This window comes from Sus scrofa, chromosome 6 (assembly GCF_054392235.1).
Source record: "Sus scrofa isolate SSC_HxYL_T2T_F1_AM1 chromosome 6, Sscrofa_HxYL_maternal_Yorkshire_Landrace_v2.0, whole genome shotgun sequence".
Lineage (NCBI taxonomy): Eukaryota > Metazoa > Chordata > Mammalia > Artiodactyla > Suidae > Sus > Sus scrofa.
Window position 1 is genome coordinate 132,567,310 of NC_139388.1, and position 20,912 is coordinate 132,588,221.

Consider the following 20,912-nt stretch of genomic DNA (forward strand, 5'->3'; position numbering starts at 1 on the left):
AAAGCCAGAAGACTATATCACAAGATATGAAAACTATAGACAAATACCTCATAAATATAGCATACTAGTTTCCTAGGGCTCCCATAACAAAGTGCCACAAAAAGAAATTGCTTAATACTACAGAAATTATTGTCTCAGAGTTTGGGAAACTAGAAGTCCAAAGTCAAAGTTTCAGCAGGGCTATGCTCCCTCTAAAACCTGTAGGGGAATCCTTCCTTGCTCTTCCTAACTCTTTGTGAAGTTTTTGGTGCTCTGTGGTTTGCACTGCATAACTTCAGTCTCTGCATTCGTCTTCACACTGCATTCTCCCTGTGCGTCTTTGTCTTCACACGGCTATTTTTTTTTTTTTTTTTTTTTTTTTTAGGGCCTCACTTGCTGTATATGGACGTTCCCAAGCTAGGAGTTGAATTAGAGCTGCAGTTGCCAACGTATACCACAGCCACATCAACGTTAGATCCAAGCCACATCTGCAAACTATACCACAGCTTGCAGCAATGCCAGATCTTTAACTAAGCAAGATCAGGGGTCAAATCCTTATGGATACTAGTTGGGTTCTTTTTTTATATATATATAATGATTTTTATTTTTTTTACGTTATACTTGGTTTAGAGTGTTCTGTCAGTTTTCAACTGTCCAGCAAGGTGACCCAGTCACACATACATGTATACATTCTTTTTTTCTCACATTATAATGCTCCGTCATAAATGACTAGATCTTGTTCCCAATGCTATACAGCAGGATCTCATTGCTTATCCATTCCAAAGGCAATAGTTTGCATCTATTAACCCCAAATTCCCAGTCCATACCAATCCCTCCCCCTCCCCCTTGGCAACCATAAGTCTCTTCTCCATGTCCATGAGTTTCTTTTCTGTGGAAAGTTTCATTTGTGCCGTATATTAGATTCCAGATATAAGTGATACCATATGGTATTTGTCTTTCTCTTTCTGACTCACTTCGCTTAGTATGAGAGTCTCTAGTTCCATCCATGTTGCTGCAAATGGCATTATTTTGTTCTTTTTTAATGGCTGAGTAGTATTCCATTGTGTGTGTGTGTGTGTGTGTGTGTGTATGTACCACATCTTCTTAATGCATTCATCTGTCCATGGACATTTAGGTTGTTTCCGTATCTTGGCTATTGTGAATAGTGCTGCAAAGAACAGGCAGGTGTGGAGTTCCTGTTGTGGCGCAGTGGTTAACAAATCCGACTAGGAACCATGAGGGTTTGGGTTCGGTCCCTACCCTTGCTCAGTGGGTTAACAATCCAGCGTTGCTGTGAGCTGTGGTGTAGGTTGCAGACACGGCTTGGATCCCGTGTTGCTGTGGCTCTGGCGTAGACTGGTGGCTGCAGCTCCGATTTGACCCCTAGCCTGGGACCCTCCATATGCCGCGGGAGCGGCCCAAGGCCCAAGAAATATCAAAAAGACACACACACACAAAAAAGAACAGGCGGGTGCATATGTCTTTTTCAAGGAACGTTTTGTCCAGATACATGCCCAAGAGTGGGATTGCTAGGTCATAGGGTAGTTCTCTGTATCATTTTCCAAGGTACCTCCATAGTGTTTTCCATAGTGGTTGTGCCAGTTTACATTCCCACCAACAGTGCCCGAGGGTTCCCTCTTCTCCACATCGTCTCCAGCATTTGCTATGTGCGGACTTATTGATGATGGCCATTCTGACTGGTGTGAGGTGGTACCTCATTGTAGTTTTGATTTGCATTTCTGTAATAATCAGTGATGTTGAGCATTTTGTCATGTGCTTGTTGGCCATCTGTATATCTTCTTTGGAGAAATGTCTACTCAGGTCTTTTGCCTATTTTTCCACTGGGTTGTTGGCTTTTTTGCTGTTGGGTTGTGTAAGTTGTTTGTCTATTTTAGAGATTACGCCCTTGTCAGTTGCATCGTTTGAAACTATTTTCTCCCATTCTGTAGGTTGTCTTTTTGCTTTTTTAACGGTTTCCTTTTCTGTGCAAAAGCTTGTCAGTTTGATTAGGTCCCATTGGTTTATATTTTATTTTATTTTATTTTATCTTATTATTTTGCTATTGGCTTTGGAGACTGACCTGAGAAAACATTTGTAAGGTTGTTGTCAGAGAATGTTTTGTCTATGTTCTCCTCTAGGAGTTTGATGGTGTCTTGTCTTTTGTTTAAGTCTTTTTTTTTTTTTTTTTTTTTTTTTTTTGGTCTTTTTGCTATTTCTTGGGCCGCTCCTGCGGCATATGGAGTTTCCCAGGCTAGGGGTCGAATTGGAGCTGTAGCCGCCAGCCTATGCCAGAGCCACAGCAACACGGGATCCGAGCTGTGTCTGCAACCTACACCACAGCTCACGGCAATGCCGGATCGTTAACCCACTGAGCAAGGGTAGGGATCGAACCCGCAACCTCATGGTTCCTAGTCAGATTCGTTAACCACTGCTCCACGACGGGAACTCCATGTTTAAGTCTTTAAGCCATTTGGAGTTAATTTTTGCGCATAGTGTGAGGGTGTGTTCCAATTTCATTGATTTACACGCATCACTTGCTGAAAAGACTGTTATTTTCCCATTTTATTCTTGCCCCCTTTTGTCAAAGATTAATTGACCATAGGTGTCTGGGTTTATTAATGGGTTCTCTATTCTGTTCCATTGGTCTTGTTTGTCTGTTTTGTATGTCTATTTTGGTACCAATACCACACTGTCTTGATTACTGTGGCTTTGTAATATTGCCTGAAGTCTGGGAGTTATGCCTTCTGCTTGGTTTTTGTTCTTCAGAAATGCTTTGGCAATTCTGGGTCTTTTGTGGCTCCATATCAATTTTTGGATTGTTTGTTCTAGTAATTTGATAGGGATCTCATTGAATCTGTAGATTGCTTTGTGTAGTATGGCCACTTTTACAATATTAATTCTTCCAAAGCAGGAGCATGGAATATCTTTCCATTTCTTTGAATCCTCTTTAATTTCCTTGATTAATGTTTTACAGTTCTCAGCATATAAATCTTTCATCTCCTTGGTCAGGTTTATTCCTAGGTATTTGATTTTTTTAGGGTGTAATTTTAAAAGGTATTGTATTTTTGTATTCCTTTTCTGATAGTTTATTATTAGTATTCAGAAATGTGACTGATTTCTGAATGTTAATCTTATATCCTGCTACTTTGCTGAATTTGTTGATCGGTTTGACTAGCTTTTGGGTTGAGTCCTTAGGGTTTTCTGTATATAGTATCATGTCATCTGCATACATTTTACTTCTTCCCTTCCAGTTTGGATACCTTTTATTTCTTTTGCTTTTCTGATTGCTGTGGCTAGGACTTCCAATACTATGTTGAATCAAAGTGGTGAGAGTAGGCCTTCTCATCTTGTTCCAGATTTTAGTGGGAAGGCTTTCAGATTTTCTCCATTGAGTATTATATTTGTTGTGGGTTTGGTGTAAATGGCTTTTATTATGTTAAAGTATGTTAAATTATGTTAAAGTATATCCACTTTGGTAAGAGATTTTTATCATGAATGGATGTTGGACTTTGTCAAAAGCTTTTTCTGCATCTATTGAGATGATCATGTGCTTTTTGACTTTTCTTTTGATAATGTGGTATATGACATTGATTGATTTGCATGTTGAACCATCCTTATGAACCTGGGATGAATCCCGCTTGGTTGTGGTATATGATCTTTTTTATGTTGTTGGAATTAGTTGGTTCTTAACCCACTGAGCCACAACAGAAACTCCCTGTGGCTATGTTCTTATAAGGACACAAGGACTATTGAAGTAGAGGTTCATTCAACTCTAGTAGGACCTCATTTTAACTAATTCCATCTGCAATGAGCTTATTTTCAAATAAAGTCACATTCACAGGTACATGGGATTAGAACTTCAATATACCTTTTTGGGGGACAGAATTCAATTCATAACATAAAAATCTCCAACACAATACTAGCAAATTGAGTCCAAAAACACATTAAAGAATTATACCCTGCGATCAAGTGGGATTTATCACAGTCATGTGAGGGTGGCTCATCCTAAGAAAATCAATGTATACTAACATATTAATAGAATTAATTAATAGAATGAAGGAAAAAACCCACATGATCATCTCAATAGATGCAGAGAAAATACTTGAAAAATTCAACACTCTTTCATGATAAAAACATTCAGCAAACTAAAAGTAGAAAAAGACTTCCTTAATATGATAAAGGAAAATCTACAGCTACTAAAAATCCAAATCGTACTCAATGGTAAAAGACTGAAAGCTATCCCCAAGGATAAAAAACAAAACAAAGATACTCCTTTCCACTATTTACTGTTCAACATGTTCTGTATGACCTAGCCAGAGCAATTATGCAAAATAAATAAAAAATAAATAAATAAATAGAAGGCATCCAAATTGGGAATAAGTAAAGCTATTTCTATTTGCAGATGATTCTACATATAGAAAATCCCAAAGAGTAATAATTTTAAAAAAACCAATAAAGGAGTTCCCATTGTGGCCAAGAGTAACGAAACCCCACAAGTATCCATGAGGATGTGGGTTCGATCCCTGTCCCCGCTCAGAGGGTTAAGGAGCTGGCATTGCTCTAAGCTGTGGTGTAGGTTGCAGACATGGGTCAGATCCTGTGTTGCTGTGGTTGTGGTGTAGGCTGATGGCTGCAGCTCTGATTCAACACCTAGCCTGGGAACTTCCATATGCTGTGGATCTGGCCCTAAAAAGAAAAAAAAAAACAACAACAAAAAACCAGTAGAGCTAATAAAGTCAGCAAAGTTGTATGACAGAAGATTAATGTACAAAATGCAGTTGTGTTTCCCTGCATTAATAATGAACCATCCAAGAATAAAATCAAGAAACCATTCTATTAACAATAGCACCCACCCCCCAAATACTTAGGAACTAATTTAACCAAGGAGGTAAAAGACTTGTTTATTGCAAACTGCAAAACATTGTTGAAAGAAATTAAAGAAGACAAATAATTGAAAAAATATGCTGTATTCATGAACTGGAAGGCAACATTGTTAAGATGGCAACACTCCAGAAGCAATCTAGATATTCAATGCAATCCCTATAAAAATGCCAATGGTTTTGTTTCTTCATTTGTGTGCAAAAATGGAAAAGCCATTTCAGATTCCTTAGAGTTCAGTAGAATTGCAAGGGTTCTCAAATAACCAACAACAATATAGAAAAAGAAATACAAATTTGGAGGACTCACTTTCAGTTTCAAATCTTATCACAAAGCTTCAATAATCACACAGTATTGGTACTAGCCAAGGATAGACACATGAACTGATGGAGTAGAAGAGTGTCCAGTGATAAACCCATACATTTATGGGCAATATATCATTGACAAGGATTCTGAGACGCTTCAATGTGAGAAAGAACTGTCTCTTCAAAAGTGATGCTTTTTAAAGTCTATTGTCATTTATGGACAGTTATTGTTGTATCCTAATGGTTTTGCCAAAAATGTTTCATCTTCAAGAAGATCATAGGAAGGGCCTTTTGACAAGTACATGTTTCCAATAAATTTCAGATCATACTGCTAAACTGGGTAATGGAAAATTTGATGGCTTCATAAAAAGTTAACAAAAGGATTGGTTACTGAGTGAACTGATGAATATGGTTATAATTTTTATGGTTTTTTGTCTGGAATGTTACTGGTTTTGATAGGTGTTTTCCACATATAGGTTAACCTTTCCCTTGAAGCTTCTTATCACCTACATCAAATTACATCTGTGGGTAGATGAAATATATTTCCTTTCTCTCTGCCTAGCCCCTTCAGAAGTTAGAGACTCTTGGATTCCAGGTAGCCTTAGTTGAAAAAGAAAGGCTATCTCCTGTCTTTGGGAGGCCTTTGGGAATTTAGTCTGAGACTCCTAAGGAGTTCCACCCCAGCCAGTTTGGAGGAGCCTGTATAATCAATTGACCAGATTTATTTTGCAAACAAAGTAGTCTTTGGCTGTGTTTGGTAGGGATGAGGGTAAATTTAGAGAGAAAAATATTGTTTCAGTGGATGTTAGATTTGAGTTTTGTTAATTGAGGTCTGTATTTATTAAAATTATTGTTAGTCACACCTTTGCCTTGATGTTCAGAGGGAAAGAAAAATAGAAGTCTATCTAGTGAAATTGTCAGAGTATAACTTATGACCACGACTGCTTGCTTTAGGTCTACTGCTAAAAGCACATGTGCAATGCTGTGTAACAATTCAGTGTAAGTGACAAAATGTATAGTCTATAAAATATTTCCTGTTAACCTACCTCTGAGCTTGTTCAGCGTATCTGATTAGTTGTCCCCCAACATGGGTAACTAGGGGCCTAGATCTGAGGGACATGATCTAGACTTAGAGAGGGCAGGCACCAGCCACCCTGACTTCAAGGGACTTGTTTTGGTTTATTGAAGGATTTGCAATCAAAAGGGGAAATGATGGGAAATCTGCTGTATTGAGGTATGAAGAAGTCATTCTGGCTTATACATGCTTTAACTTAAACTTTACTGAACAAAATGGCCTGTTTTGTGGCCTTTCAGACACTCGTTGTTCATCTGATTTGGCCACAGAGGAAGGGAATGCATTTGAAAGTCAAAATGGAGTAGCTATGGTTTAGCCATCCAAGGTAAAAGTATGTAGCCATTATGTATGTGATTTCAGACACGTTCCTGTATTGCTAAAACTTGAATTTTATGAATTATGTCAGACTCAGAATGCCACCAGCCATTCTCAAAGCTGTGCTTGCTGGCAGCTGGTAGCTGCAACCTTATGGTTTCAAGGTCTCCTTTTGTAACCATTAAGTGGTTAGACAATAAAATTGCTTTAGATCACATGTTAGTGAAAAAAAAAAAAAGGGAGATATGTGTAATGGCCAATAGCTCCTGTTATATATGTGTTAATACCACATTGGAAGTTAAAACCTACTTAAATAAAAGTAGACAACTGGCTACCTGACTGCAAGTCTCCCCAAGGTGACAGGCCCAGGCTGGGTTTCAGGCTTATTCTCTTAAATTCCTCAGGGAATGAGATCTGTTTTGCCTATTAATGTTCAGGTTGTCACTCCTCCTACTTCTAACTGGGTCTGTGGCACCAAAACATTCAGCTAAGGGACTGAGATCTTAAGACCCAGATCTGAGACCTGGAAGTCAGGAATATTTCAAATTTGGTGTCTATTTCCCAAACTGAAGCAGGACTATGCCCCATTTCAGCAGAAAGTAAACAGAGCATTTATTGCCCTGTACCCTGAAAGATTTGGGGAATGTGGAAAGGAAAGCGTGTCAAAACCAAGTCCCCCTAAAGCCAAGGTCCTCTGCAGAGTTTATGATTAATCTCTCTATCCAAAACCTTATTCCCTTTCATACCCAAACCCGTTCTCCTCAAGATTGAGAAATCTCAAAGAAATGGGGGATTGAAACCAAGCAGGAGCCTGAGGGGCCCTTCTGGATACAAAAGCCTTTCTGTGTCACCTGTTTCTTATTTGTAGGAGAAAGGCTTCAGTCTCCTAGACCTTCCTGAATATCAAAGGGCAGATTCAAGCACTTCTGAACCTAGAAGGTAAGGGAATGCAGAGACAAAGGAGGAGCAATCAAGAAACAATAGAGCAGGTGTAACTGAGCAGGACCCTGTGGGGCCCTCCCTTCCCCCTTATCCTCTGCTTCAGCTCTTCTCTGAAGAACTTAGATAACAGTAGCACATTCTTCAGTTATTTTACAGATATGAACTACCTCCCCAAATGGAAGATGTTGACTACTTGACTATGAGCAGGTAGTACTCAAACCTACTGGCATCTAAGGATTGATAATGTTAACCCCTATGACACCACCCTGTCACCTCACCATCAGCCAATCAGAGAATTGTGCACTCTCTGACATATGTGGTGACCCCCTCCCTCACCTGACCTTTAAAAATGTTTTGCTGAGGAGTTCCCGTCATGGCTCAGTGGAAATGAGTCCGACTAGGAACAATGAGGTTGTGGGTTCGATCCTTGGCCTCGATCAGTGGGTTGAGGATCTGGCGTGGCCATGGTGTAGGTTGCAGACATGGTGTAGGTTGGATCTGGTACTGCTATGGCTCTGGCGTAGGCTGGCAGCAACAGCTCCAATTAGACCCCTAGCCTGGGAACTTCCATGTGCCGCCGGTGCGACCCTTAAAAAAAAAATGTTTTCCTGAAACCCTATGGTGATTGCTGGTTGGTGGGACATGAGCCACCTATCTCCTTGCAGGACTCTGCAATTGACCTTTTCTGCTCCAACTCTGCATAGTAGTTTTGGCCTTACTGTGCACCAGGCACATGAACCTGCACCAACATAGGGATTAAAGCAGGATCCTGGTTCCCCTCCAGGGTTATACGTATAATGTCTTTGAGTTCTTCTGCAAGAACTAAGGCCCCACCTGCACCCAGGTCCCTCTCCCACATTCTCTCCAATCAGTTTCCTTCCATGCCTCGTCTGTTCTTCCTGCCTCTTCCACTTGTCCAGACCTCCACCTTTTCCCAACAACTCTCCTCAAATCCCAAAATGACAGTTACCTCTAAGGATTCTTTTCCCTTCCATAAAATAGACATCCAGGGAACTGTAGAATTTTTTTAAGTTTTATTGAAGTACAGTTGATATGCAAAGTTGTGATAATTCCTGCTGAACAACAAAGTGATTCAGTTATACATATACATGTATTCATTCTTTTCCCACATAGATTATCACAGAATGTTGGGTGGAGTTCCCTGTGCCATGCAGCAGGTCCCCATTGGCCATTCATTCCATATACCACAGGGTGCATATGCCAATCTGTACCCCCACAACCACCTGTCCCCTTTGGTAACCATAAATTTTTCAAAGCCTGTGAGTCTGTTTCTACTCTGCAAATAATTTGACTTGTATTCTTTTTTTTAGATTCCACCTATAAGTAATATATGATGTTTGCCTTTCACTGTCTGACTAAAATTCACTTATGATGATTTCTAGGTCCATCCAAGTTGCTGCAAATGACACTATTTCATTATTTTTTGTAGCTGAGTAATATTCCATTGTATATATGTACCACATCTTCTTTATCTATTCCTCTGTCAATGGACAGTTAGTTTGCTTCCATGTCCTGGCTATTATAAATAGTGCAGCAATGAATATTGGGGTACATGTATCTCTTCTTTCTTTATTTTTCTTTTCTTTCTTTCTTTCTTTCTTTCTTTCTTTCTTTCTTTTTTTTTTTGCTTTTTAGGGCTGCACCTGTGGCATATGGAAGTTCCCAGGCTAGGGATCAAATCAGAGCTACAGCTGCTAGCCTACATCTTGGCAATGCTGGATCCTTTAGCCCACTGAGCGAGGCCAGGGATCAAACCCACATACTCATGGATACTAGTTGGATTTGTTTCTGCTGTACCACAATGAGAACTTCTGCATGTATCTTTTCAAATTATGGTTTTTTCTAGATAGATGCCCAGGAGTGGGATTGCTGGGTCATATGATAGTTCTATTTTTAGTTTTTTGAGGATTCTCCATACTGTTTTCCATAGCGGTTGTACTAATTTACATTCCCACCAACAGTGTAGGAGGGTTCCCCTTTCTCAGCACCCTCTCCAGCATTCATTGTTTGTACACTTTTTGATGATGGCCATTCTGGTTGGTGTGAGGTGATACCTCATAGTAGTTTTGATTTGCATTTCTCTAATAATTAGAAATTTTGAACATCTTTTCATGTGTTTTTGGTGTGGAATTTAAACTAGGGACCCAAGAACTATAATTAAGGATTTCCCTGAACTTAGATAAAATCAGCAACAATTCATAGGATTTAAATCATTTTGGGTCAATATGACCCAGATTTCCTGACCTATATCAAAAGAACCTCACATTCCAAATCCTGGATAGCAAAAGCTGACTGGACTAACCTGGAAAGAGAACTATAGGATCCTCTTTCCACAGTAAACCTGAGGGTCCGAAAAAGGCAAGAAAATAGGTTAGAGTTTCCCAAAAGCCCTATATGAACCATTTCCTGTAAAAATTGATTGGACTAAATTCTTCTTGGAAACAAAGAAAGATGAAACTATAGGAGATTTGATGGCATTCTGCAGTTAAAGAAGGTGCTGATATAACAACAGCCCTTTCATCTCATCCTATTAATGGGATTAAACCTGAGATTGGAGGCCTAATTCAAAAACAGAAATTAGAATGAGGAATATCTTGGAGTTCCTGTTGTGGCACAGCAGAAACAAATCCGACTAGTATCCATAAGGATTCGGGTTTGATCCCTGGCCTTGCTCAGTGGGTTGAGGATCCAGCATTGCCCTGAGCTGCGGTATAGGTCCAAATCTGGCTCAGATCCCGAGCTGCTGTGGCTGTGGTGTAGGGCAGCCACTGCAGCTCTGATTCGACCCCTAGCCTGGGAACCTCCTTATACTGAGGGTGTGGCCCTAAGAAAAGAAAAAAAAGAAAGAAAGATAGACTGAGAAATAGTCCTTCACCTGGCTTTAGGACAAAAATGATGAGAAAGTATCCAGAATAAAACCTGTAACCCTGCAGATCAAACAACTAGCTGCTTCACTCTCCAACCAACCATCTATTGACAAGGACATGATGTGTGTATATACTGTATACTGAGGGACACTAAAATACAGATTGTCCCATCTTGCAAAAGAAAGACCAAGACAAAGTCTCGATTCAGATCACTGAAGGTGCTCCAAGGAAGGGAACCTCACCCTTAAATACTCAAGGTGAATTAGCTCATTAACATCACTCCACGTGATGTTCGACCTAAGCAATTCCTGGTCCATACGAGTGTGTCTCTTCCCACATTAAATTCTGTTACTTTTCAGTAAACACAACACAACAGGTGGGAAGTATTGCAAATAACCCCCAGGTTTTCCAGATCTTTCAGTCCTTAAAAGTCCTATGAAAGCAGGGATTGAGTTTCTTTTCTGCTCATCACTGTCTCCTTGGCATGTAGTAGATACACACAAATAAATGTAGAACAAAAGTGAAAAAGGCAAGATCATATGTAAGCTGTTCACAAAGAATATCATCTCCCCTTTCTATAGAAATGTCAGTGGTTTTGGATTAACCTCAGCAATGTATTTATTATAGATGAGCATGTGTACAGCTGTGTCCTTGTGTGTAGACCAAGCAAGGTTGCCAGATACAGCTGTAGAAGGTGTGTAGGAGACATGGAAATCCAGCCTATTCTGCTTGTTGAGGTTTGCACCCTGATGTGGGTCTGCCTAGAGGAAGGGACACTTTTTTAACATTTAAGCCACTTTTATCTGGAAGCTGGGGTCCTCAGGACAGTGCATACCCAAAGGGCTTCCTCTGCGGGCTGACATGTCAGGCTCTGGGGCCAGTTTAAGATTTTTCCCCATTCTCTGGTCACCCAGATTGCTCTCTTTATGATGGACAATTATTTACAAAAGCTGATGCTAATTATAAGAGAAATTGGATGAGAAAATAGGAAGAATCCAGCAAGGCATCTTTAGATGCAGCTGAACAACTAAAATCAAAGCATCTGTACTCATATTGACACCAAGTAGGTTGAGAAGAAGCAGAACATACAGTGATGTGACATGACTAACATATAAATCCTCAGGTCTAACTTCTGATTTTGAATGATTTGATGACTAAGTCCCACTGGGTCACATTGTGCATTCCTTTTATCATGGGGAGGAGGAGTCCTTTCAACATCAAAGCTGTTGATTGTAGTTTTAAACTTCATTTGTTACATATCCATGCTGAAGTGTTTAGGGACACAATAGACAAAGTCTGCATTTTCCTTTGCATGCATCAAAAAGAAAAGATGGATCAAGAGATGAATAGTTGGATAACTGGGTGACAAAGCAAATAGAGCAAAACTGTTAATTGTAAGATGTAGGTGATGGTGCTTGCTCTACATTTATTTCAACTTTTTAGGATGTTCAAAATATTTCATAATAAGATGTTGGGAGAAAAAATTCATTCAACATTTAACAAAACTATTATATTTACTAAAGTAATTATTTATGTTTATTATAGTGACCTAGGCATCAGGGATACAGTGATGATCAGAAGACATGGTCCCTGTTGGTACAGCATCCTCGAGAGACAGACAAATTAGCAGATGATGATAAAACAGCATGGTGAGTTCTGGGAATATCAAGAAGAACCTCCCATTTTGCCATGTTTATATGTGTGGTGCTGGTGGGCAAGGGGATCTTCCTGGAAGAGAAGCCAGCAGAACTCAACCATAAATGGCAATGGGGTAGAAATCAGTTCAGGTAGTGGAGAGGGAAGGAATTCCATGAACATTGCATAGTGTTTGCAGGAGCAGGAGATGGGCTGGGATGGGCCAACTCTGGAGAGCTTCTGTTCCGTGCTGATCTCCTGTTGGGAGGGGTTGGAATGCCTGAAAGTAAGGTTAATGACACAGTCAGATTTGCTTTTAGCTATATCTCTAAGATGGCAGACTGGAGAGCATCCCTGAGAGGCCAAAGCTGGAGGTCAGGTGGGTGCCTGTATTCCCATCAGGAGATGCACATGTAGTAGGAGGGTTACAGGTGAGGGAACAGATTTGAGGAGCATTAGGATGTACAATTAGAGAACTGGAGGCTGGAAAAATAAAGGATAGAAGAGCATACTCTTTACTGTTAGAAGGGCTGTTGACAAGGGGATGATGGGCTCAGCCTGTGGGGCACCTGAGTGGAGCTGCCAGTTGGCAGCCAGAAAACTAAAACTGGAAACTTAGGAAAGAGGTGGATACACTGATTTGGAATTGAAATGATGAAGTTTGAAGCTGTAGTTGAGATTAACAAGGAAGAGTATGCAGAGTAATAAACACAGGCATGGGGTTTCCAATAACTGGAACAGTGCCTGGCATATAGGATGTGGTGATAAATAAGAACGGAAGTGGGTAGAATTCTGGGACAAACATTCAAGGACGGGCTGAGAAAGGGAAATTGCTAAAGGTTAAGGACAAATCAGAGAAGGTGAAGAAGATTAAAGGTTATTTTGGAGGGAAGGGCTTCAGGAAAGGGAAGAGGTTACAAATAAAAGATGAGGACTAAAATCTGTTCTTGGGTTCAATAGTTAGGAGGTAACTCACAGTGGTGAGAAGTGGAGATAAGTGATGTGATGCTTATCACAGTGGTGATAAGTGGAACTAAGCGCTTCTGTCTGGATCAAGGGGGAATGGAAGGCTTTAACTTTTCATCATACTCATGATTTCTTGAAGAAAGTTATATAGGGACATCATACTCATTTATTGCTGATTTATTATCAAATTAAGTCATAATTCATAAATAATTATAAAGAGCAAACTCTCCTTCAATTGTGACATATTCTTGTAGGGAGAAAAGGAAACTGTGATTAAGAAACATCAGCCCAGCATTTAACACAATTTTAAAATTAATTCAGACATTTATTTAGTACCTGTTATGTTTTTAGTCACTGGGCTAAACTGAGCAGAAGTTACCAGGAGAAAGAGAGAAGCTGAAATTATGGAAATGGGGTAACTTGACAATGAGGTGTGGTGCAGGGCAAACAAGGCCTAAGGTTGAGGGGACTGGCTGGTGAGCACGAGTGGAATGCATCCTCTGATCAGGATGGTTGCTGAGGAAAAATGTATGTATGTAGCGCGGGGAGGTCTAAGGAGATCAGGACTGATGGTCTTGGTGTGAAGGAGGAGACATGGTCTTCTACTGAAGAGGAAGCTGATGAGGAGCAGGTATTGCCCTGGCAGCTTCAATGAAGTGAGAAAGGTCTGGAATGGTCATTGTGGAGTGGAAATAGAACAGGTACCTGATAAATTAAAGTTGTTCGCACAGCATGAGGCCTCTAATTAAAGGGCAAGCTCCCTGAGGCCGATGTGGTCCTTCTCTTCCCTCCTGGGCACTTGACTCAAAGGATGAAGACCCAAAGCCATTTTGAAAGCTCTCAGTCATTTTGAGAAATACGTTATTGCTTCACAATTTTTAAGAAATCTGGGGACAAGTGATGAACTTTTATGCCATTTAAGAGTTTTTGCAAATGTATGTACACAACACGAAGAAGCTCTAACTAAAAATCAGAATTCTCAAAAAGGGTGTGACATTAATTTTCTTAGAAAATATTCATTAAGTCAGGAGACCCTATCCAGTCAAATCACCAAGATGTGTCCATCAAGGGCATACTTGTCAAAGTTCTGATAGAAGTTCTATCCTCCAATGGCAGGGCAGAATTCTCCTCATAGCTGGTTTCCCATTGGTTCTGAGATGTGGGCGGGGTCACCTATTCCTGGGGCTGCCAATAGCTCCACCCCATCACATGCAAATGAAGTAAAGGCTCTGGTGAAACCACGTGATTGGTCATGTGGTGAAGAACGACCCACTAGCTCCACCCCTTCTAATGACGTCACTACCCACTCACTCTCACGAGAGTTTGTACAGTTGCTGGTGAGAGGCTGACAGGCCAGTCTACTGTGGCAGGAGGGTGTCAAGGGAAGGTGCTCCAGTACGGACCCCCATTCCCACTGCTGGGCCTCCAGTTCAGCTTAAGGCAGTGGCCCCTAGGGGCCTGTGGGGCAGTGCTTAGGGGGTCCCATGCACTCTCCCCCCATTGGCTGGCTGCAGTGGTATGCAAATGAGGGCACGCGTCACTTCCGGAGGCCAATCGAGCGCCATTTTCTCTTTCTGGCGGAGCTGGGAGGAGGGGACGGGGTCGCGCGGGGTGGGCGCGCGCCGAGCGGGGGTCCCGCCGCGCGGGGCGGAGGAGGACGGGCGCGGGGCCCCGGCGGGCGCTGCGAAAGCTGCGGGGGACGTGGCGGCGCTGCGGGCGCCTAGCGGTAGGTAACCCCGGCCTGACCGCGGCGACGCCCCCGGCCCTGCCCGCGAAGTCCGGGCGGCGGCCCCGCCCCACCCCACCCCGCCCACACCCAGCGGTCCGCGGCCTGTGGCCAGCGGCCCGCGGCAGCCGCACGAATCCTGCGACGTTCTCCCAGCGCGGGGTTCGCGGCCAGAAGGGCGCCGGTCGTCCCTTCTCGTCACGTGGGGGCTGGGGGTGGGGTGGGGGCGGGGATGGGGTTCGGGGGCGGGGCAGGGGACCGGACGGGGTTAGAGGAGGCTGGGGGGGCGGGGCACCGTCAGAGAAGGGGGCTGTTGTGCGGGGGGATGGGGATGGAGCTGCCCGCAGCGACTGCGAACGCGGGCAGTGTAGGTGCGCGTATGCCGAGCCCGCCCTGTGGCGGATTTTTCTCGGGAGGAGAGGACATCTATTGCAAACCCCAGTTCCTACACTTTTGAGCTTCCCAGGCGAATATTGATGACATGCAGATGTTGACATTATATTTTAACTTTTCATTTGCTGTCGCTTACTGCGTTGACGTAGTCTGTGTCGTGTTAGTAGCAGAATTTCAACATTTGATTTTAGAACGTCAAAAATTGTAACCACAGGTTCAGATAGTGCACAGTTACAGAATGATAACCGTAGAAAGTATTTTCTTCGAATTTGAATGGGAGGCTAGCCTGAATGCTCTTAGAACTCTTTGTAATTGAATAGAGTGGGTAATCGCAGCCTTTTTAGACCCGAAAGGGATCCTTGTGGAGCGGAGCTTGGATGCAGATTGACAAGTGCTGGAAGGCGCAGGCGGCACCACAGGCAGGTGCTGCCGAGTAAGTAGGGCTTAGGGGGTCGGGCTTGGGACATTTTGGGGAGAGAGGATTTTAGAAAGTGCTTGTTCATCTTTGGTTGCAAGTCAAGTAATTATGTGTAATTAGAGTTATTACTGGAGAGTGTGCAGTATTATGAAGGAACTTGATATTTTGGTTGGAGTTGGGACTTGGTTGAGCCACTGGCCTTTAGGTGTCTCTCTGTAGAAAGGTACTAGTCTGGACAATGGACAGGAGTGGAGAGGAGACTCGTTCAGTCGTCTGAGCAGTGGTAAGGATGTGAGATCTGGATTTAGAGTTAGGAATTGATAATTGGTTATAGGAGATGAAGGTGGAGTTGTGGCAAAGTTTTTAGTTGAAGAGATCTTGGAGCACCTTTTTAATTTGAACCCAGGTTTGTAATATACTGTTGATAAATTTATGGTTGCAGTCACTTTGAGGGACACGCTCCAGCATTTCTCGGTGGCTCTACTCTGTCACACACTTGTTAGCTGTGTGTCTCACACCTGTTAGGGTAGTGTGTCACACCTATTAGTATGTTACAAGTAAGAAGATTGGAAAGTTCTGACTTATTGAAGGCCTCAGGTCTGGGAAGGGATCTTCTTGTGTTTGAACCCAGACCTTTGGATTGTGCTTTTGTATATTATATAAATATTATGTTTTTTAAGTTGCTTAAAAAAACCAACAAAATCCTGTATTCTAATAGTTGGGACATTTCATTTAGATTTTTGGAGTTAGATGATAGCAAACTTACAGTCTAATGTTCTAAGTGCTTTTCTTGTATTAAACCATTGAATTTCAAAACTACTTCACAGAGTAGGTTGTGCTCTCCCTGTTTCGCAGGAAGGACCTGAGACCCAGGAATTTAGTAACTTCCAGAGATCACACAGCCAGTAAACTGTGGAGCTGATTTGAACCCAGGCAGTGCAGCTCCAGAATTCTTGCTCCTAAGATCATTGTGCTGAGTTGCTTCTCTTGCGGGAACTCGGCCTCTGCCTCTCTTCACTGGTGCTGAATAGAAATGGGGAGAGAGTTTTGGGCCAAGGAGAAAAAATAGCTTTATTACTTTTCTAGGCAAAGTAGGGTCACAGCAGGCTAATGCCTCAAAGACTGTGTCCCCTTAGGAAAACTTGGGAGGTAGTTTTATAGTTTTGGGATTGAAAAATAGGGCCACAGATAAGGATCAAGATAGAGGCAAGCTTGAATTGTTCTCAAAGCTGGTGTTCAGTGGTCTGGTGGTCTTCTTCTTTCCCGAATAAAGAATGCTTCATTAATATCTTCCATTTTGGGGAGAGGTTTAGTTCTGCAGAAGAACTCAAAAATACTGTTATCTATATTCCCTGAGGAGGGACCCGGACCCCGCCGCAAAGCTACACTATTGTTTTTTGACTGCTCCTCTGTGGTCTCTGCATCCCCGCCCTTCCCTGATTAGCAACTGTTTGAACCTGCCCTTTGAACTCAGGGAAAATCTTGGAGGCTGAAGGTTATTCTTTAAAAACAAGAAATGGGGGACATAGAAAGGCTTGTATGTCCTGGAGCCCCACAGGGCCCTGCTTGGTTTCACCTCTAAAGTGAAATCTTTTTAGAACTTAGATTTCACAGGAACTTGAAGGAAAGTTCTGTTGCTTAAAATATGTTATTTAAGTATTATTACCTGAATGACTTTCTTTTTGTGGTGTATTTTTTCCATAATGGAATATTCTTAAATGATCAAGATACTAAAAAGCAAAAAAAAAAAAAAAAAAAAAGAAAAAAGCCCCTTAAGTACTCCTTTGGGAAATAATACTTTCCTTAGGCACATCAGTGGAACTTTTGGTAATTCCATGTCTCCTACACACTGTGAAATTAAAGGTAATTTACTGTGAACTGAGGTTGATAGATTAGTGTGGCTGCATTAGTCAGCTGTTTTCTAATGGTGAAAATACTGATTTAACTAAGAAAAGAGGAGTTCCCCTTGAGGCTCAGCGGTAACAAACACAACTAGTATCCATGAGGATGAGAGTTTGATTCCTGACCCCTCTCAGTGGGTTAAGGATCTGGCATTGCTGTAAGCTGCCGTGTAGGGTGCAGATGAGGCTCAGATCTGGCCTTGTTGTGGCTGTGGTGTAGGCCACCAGCTTCAGCTCCAATTCGACCCCTAGCCTGGGAACTTCCATATGCCATGGGTGTGGCCCTAAACAAACAGAACAATACCTAAGAACATATAAAGTACAGCATCAATAGAGGATCTGTAAATTTGGAAATATTGAACAGCTTCTTTCCTACTTAAAGTACTAGGTCTTTTGTATGGAATCTTGCATCTCTTAGAATGGAAAAATGGTGAAAGTCAGCTTCTTTTCCCCAAAGTGATTAGCAACAGTAGACTGAGGATCTTGGAGGAATTGATTTAATGTAATGAAACTTGTGAGATTTACCTATGTTTTCTTTCTTTCTTTCTTTCTTTTTTTGTCCTTTGTCTTTTTAGGGCCGTACCTGTGGCATATGGAGGTTCCCAGGCTAGGGGTCGAATCGGAGGTACAGCCTCCGGCTTACACCAGTGCCACAGCAGCGCAGGATCTGAGCCGCGTATTCCACCTACACCACAGCTCACAGCAGCGCCGGATCCTTAACCTACTGAGCAAGGCCAGGGATTGAACCTGAAACCTCATGGTTCCTAATCGGATTCCTTTCCGCTGAGCCATAACGGGAACTCCCTACCTATGTTTTATTTCTTCTCTTTTCTTTTGTTTATTTTTGGTTTTTAGGACTGCACCTGGGGCACATGGAGGTTCCCAGGCTAGGGATCTAATCAGAGCTACAGCTGCCAGCATACACCACAGCCACAGCAATGCCAGATCTGAGTCGCATCTTTGACTTACACCACAGCTCACGGCAACCCACTGAGTGAGGCCAGGGATCGAACCCGAAACCTCATGGTTCCTAGTTGGATTTGTTTCCGCTGTGCCACGACGGGAACTCCCATTACCTGTGTTATATTTCTCGTTGTCTTTACTTGCTTTCCTTAAAACAGCACACTGCTAATAAGGGGACAATTTTTTTAGGAAATAACAATGGATATGTGTACTTATTTTTTTGAGGGGGAACCACAGTAACAATGGTGAGGGAATGGGGACACTGGCTTTTGAGAATAAAAAGCTCTATTCTCTAATTTCAAGAAAGACAGACTTCTTGGCCCTTGAACAAGTAACTGGAGAGCCCTTTAAAACTTGCCCAGTCTTTGAGTTTTTTCCTCCTGAAAGTCAGCCAGTCTGTAGCAGCCTTGGGACCAGCTTGTGAAAACCAGCCAATCCCTGCACTGCTTCCGAGAGCCTACCAGTCCCTGTACTCCTTGATCTCAAAACTCTGATAAGATCAGCACTTGCTATGCAAGTCCAGATTTCTTCCCAAGCAATGAGTTTAGCTTCTTTGTTTTAGATATATGTGGATAATGGTCTTAATCTTGGACAGTCCTATTTATCAGCCAACTTTTGGGAAAGAAGAATCCCAAAGGGCAGAGAGGATAGTGGAACTATACAGGGGAAATGATAACCAAGTCTGATAGAGTGAGTGGAAAGCATCAGATTTTTGGTGAGTCTTGTTCTGGCCAAAGAAGCCAATCTGGACTGAAAGTGACCTTGTGCCAAAGTTTTAGTGATGCCATGAGGTTTTTTAACAGCTTCTCTTTGAAATTATGCTTTAAAGGCCAGAACCCAATTCAATGCCTTCTTTTTTTTTTTTTTTTTTTTTTTTTTTGTCTTTTTGCCTTTTCTAGGGTCACTTCCTGTGGCATATGGAGGTTCCCAGGCTAGGGGTCCAATCGGAGCTGTAGCCGCCGGCCTACGCCAGAGCTGCAGCAACTCGGGATCTGAGCCGCGTCTGCAACCTACATCACAGCTCATGGCAATGCTGGATCCTTAACCCACTGGGTAAGGCCAGGGATGGAACCTGCAACCTCATGGTTCCTAGTCAGATTTGTTAACTACTGCGCCACGACGGGAACTCCTCAATGCTTTTTTAAAACATAATTTTTTTTTTTTTTTTTTTTGCTTTTTAGGGCTGCTCCTGTGGCATTTGGCAGTTCCTGGGCTAGGTATTGAATCAGAGCGGCATCTGCGCCCTATAGCACAGCTAATGGCAATGCCAGATCAATGGGGTCAGGGATTGAATCTCCATCCTCAGGGATACTAGTCTGGTTCATTACCTTCTGAGCCACAATGAGAACAACTCAGTGCATTTTATTGTTGGTAATTTTAGTGTTTTTTACTTTATTTCCTGTGATTTTTGTATCTCCCTGTGAAATGATCCTTCAAACTGATCTTCTACTGAGCCTGAGATATATTTTTCATGTAGATAACTTGTCTGAAAAATGTACCCATTCCAAATCACCTTCTCAAATACTTCATGTTTTCTTATTACCCACCAAAAATTTCTCCTGCTGTTAACCCTCCTTACCACCCCCCCCCCACCAGCCCTGACTTCCCATTTTATTCCAGTCCACTTTTTTTTTTTTTGAATGGCCACACCCGCAGCATATGGAAGTTCCCTGGCCAGGGATTGAATCCAAGCTACAGCTGCAACCTAGGCCACAACTGTGGCAATGCTGAATCTTTAACCCACTGCGCTAGGCTGGGGATTGAACCTGTACCATCACAGAGACAATGCCGATCCTTAACTTGCTGCGCACAGCAGTAACTCCACCACCTTTTTGTTTTACTTAGCTTTTGCCAAATATATTCGGACTGTCTTCCATTACCTTAGTCATTTTTTAATGTTAATCTATTCACTTGGAATGTCTTGGACTCTAACTCTCCAGCCCTCCATGGAGCCATTCTATTTTGAACTTCTGTGATAGGCCCAGATATGCAAAGAAAGCATGATTCTTGCCCTGAAGAAGTTCAGTCCAGTAGGGAAAACAGGTGTGTAAGTAGATAATTACAACATAGTGAGGAGAGTGCAGTGAAATAAATATAAAGTGACCACTCGGGCGATTCCTAGGAGGGGCATCAAGATTATCCTCAAGGAAGGAAGGGTTACAAGAAGGTTTAGAAGTAGAATTTCTGACTCATAGAAATTATTATTTAAAATCTTGGCGGAGGAGTTCCCGTTGTGACGCAGTGGAAATGAATCTGACCTGGAACCATGAGGGTTTGATCTCTGCTTCCCTCAGTGGGTTAAGGATCCAGCATGGCTTTGAACTGAGGTGTAGGTCGCTCAGATTTCGAGTTGACATGGCTGTGGCTTAAGTCAGCTGCTGTAGCTGTGATTAGACCCCTAGCCTGGGAACCTCCATATGCTGCGGGTGCGGTCCTAAAAAGCAAAATAAATAAATCAGTAAATCAATAAATCAGTAAATCTTGGGAGATACTGCCAGTTATTCTCTAAACATGTAGAAATTACAGGG

The 20,912-nt window shown here is 42.2% G+C and overlaps 2 protein-coding genes and 1 long non-coding RNA gene across 11 annotated transcripts in view; all 3 read left to right on the forward strand.

Moving 5' to 3' along the window:
• The window catches only part of RBFA (ribosome binding factor A), a 41,622-nt gene extending 29,675 nt beyond the window's left edge, over nucleotides 1-11,947 (forward strand). The window contains exon 6 of the mRNA XM_084964552.1: nucleotides 11,928-11,947. Coding sequence (XP_084820678.1) covers nucleotides 11,928-11,930 — 3 coding nt within the window. The 3' untranslated portion in view covers nucleotides 11,931-11,947. The remainder of the gene's footprint in view (nucleotides 1-11,927) is intronic.
• On the forward strand, nucleotides 337-6,207 carry LOC146402817 (uncharacterized). The gene is made up of 2 exons (XR_014807893.1): nucleotides 337-1,180; nucleotides 2,392-6,207. It is a non-coding gene; the product is annotated as an uncharacterized LOC146402817 (long non-coding RNA).
• The window catches only part of ADNP2 (ADNP homeobox 2), a 41,810-nt gene continuing 32,823 nt past the window's right edge, over nucleotides 11,926-20,912 (forward strand). For 2 of the 9 annotated variants that reach the window (XM_084964542.1, XM_005660559.4), the window contains exon 1: nucleotides 14,570-14,709. Coding sequence is in view for 3 of the 9 variants with exons in the window: in XM_084964544.1 (XP_084820670.1) it covers nucleotides 17,239-17,383 (145 nt within the window). In the remaining 6 variants the exon portion in view is untranslated. Of the gene's footprint in view, nucleotides 12,032-14,302; nucleotides 14,500-14,569; nucleotides 14,710-14,797; nucleotides 14,872-15,446; nucleotides 15,536-16,758; nucleotides 17,384-19,237; nucleotides 20,428-20,912 lie in introns of those variants that run through there. The other 7 variants (XM_084964546.1, XM_084964545.1, XM_003122295.7 and 4 more) reach the window with 7 other exon arrangements.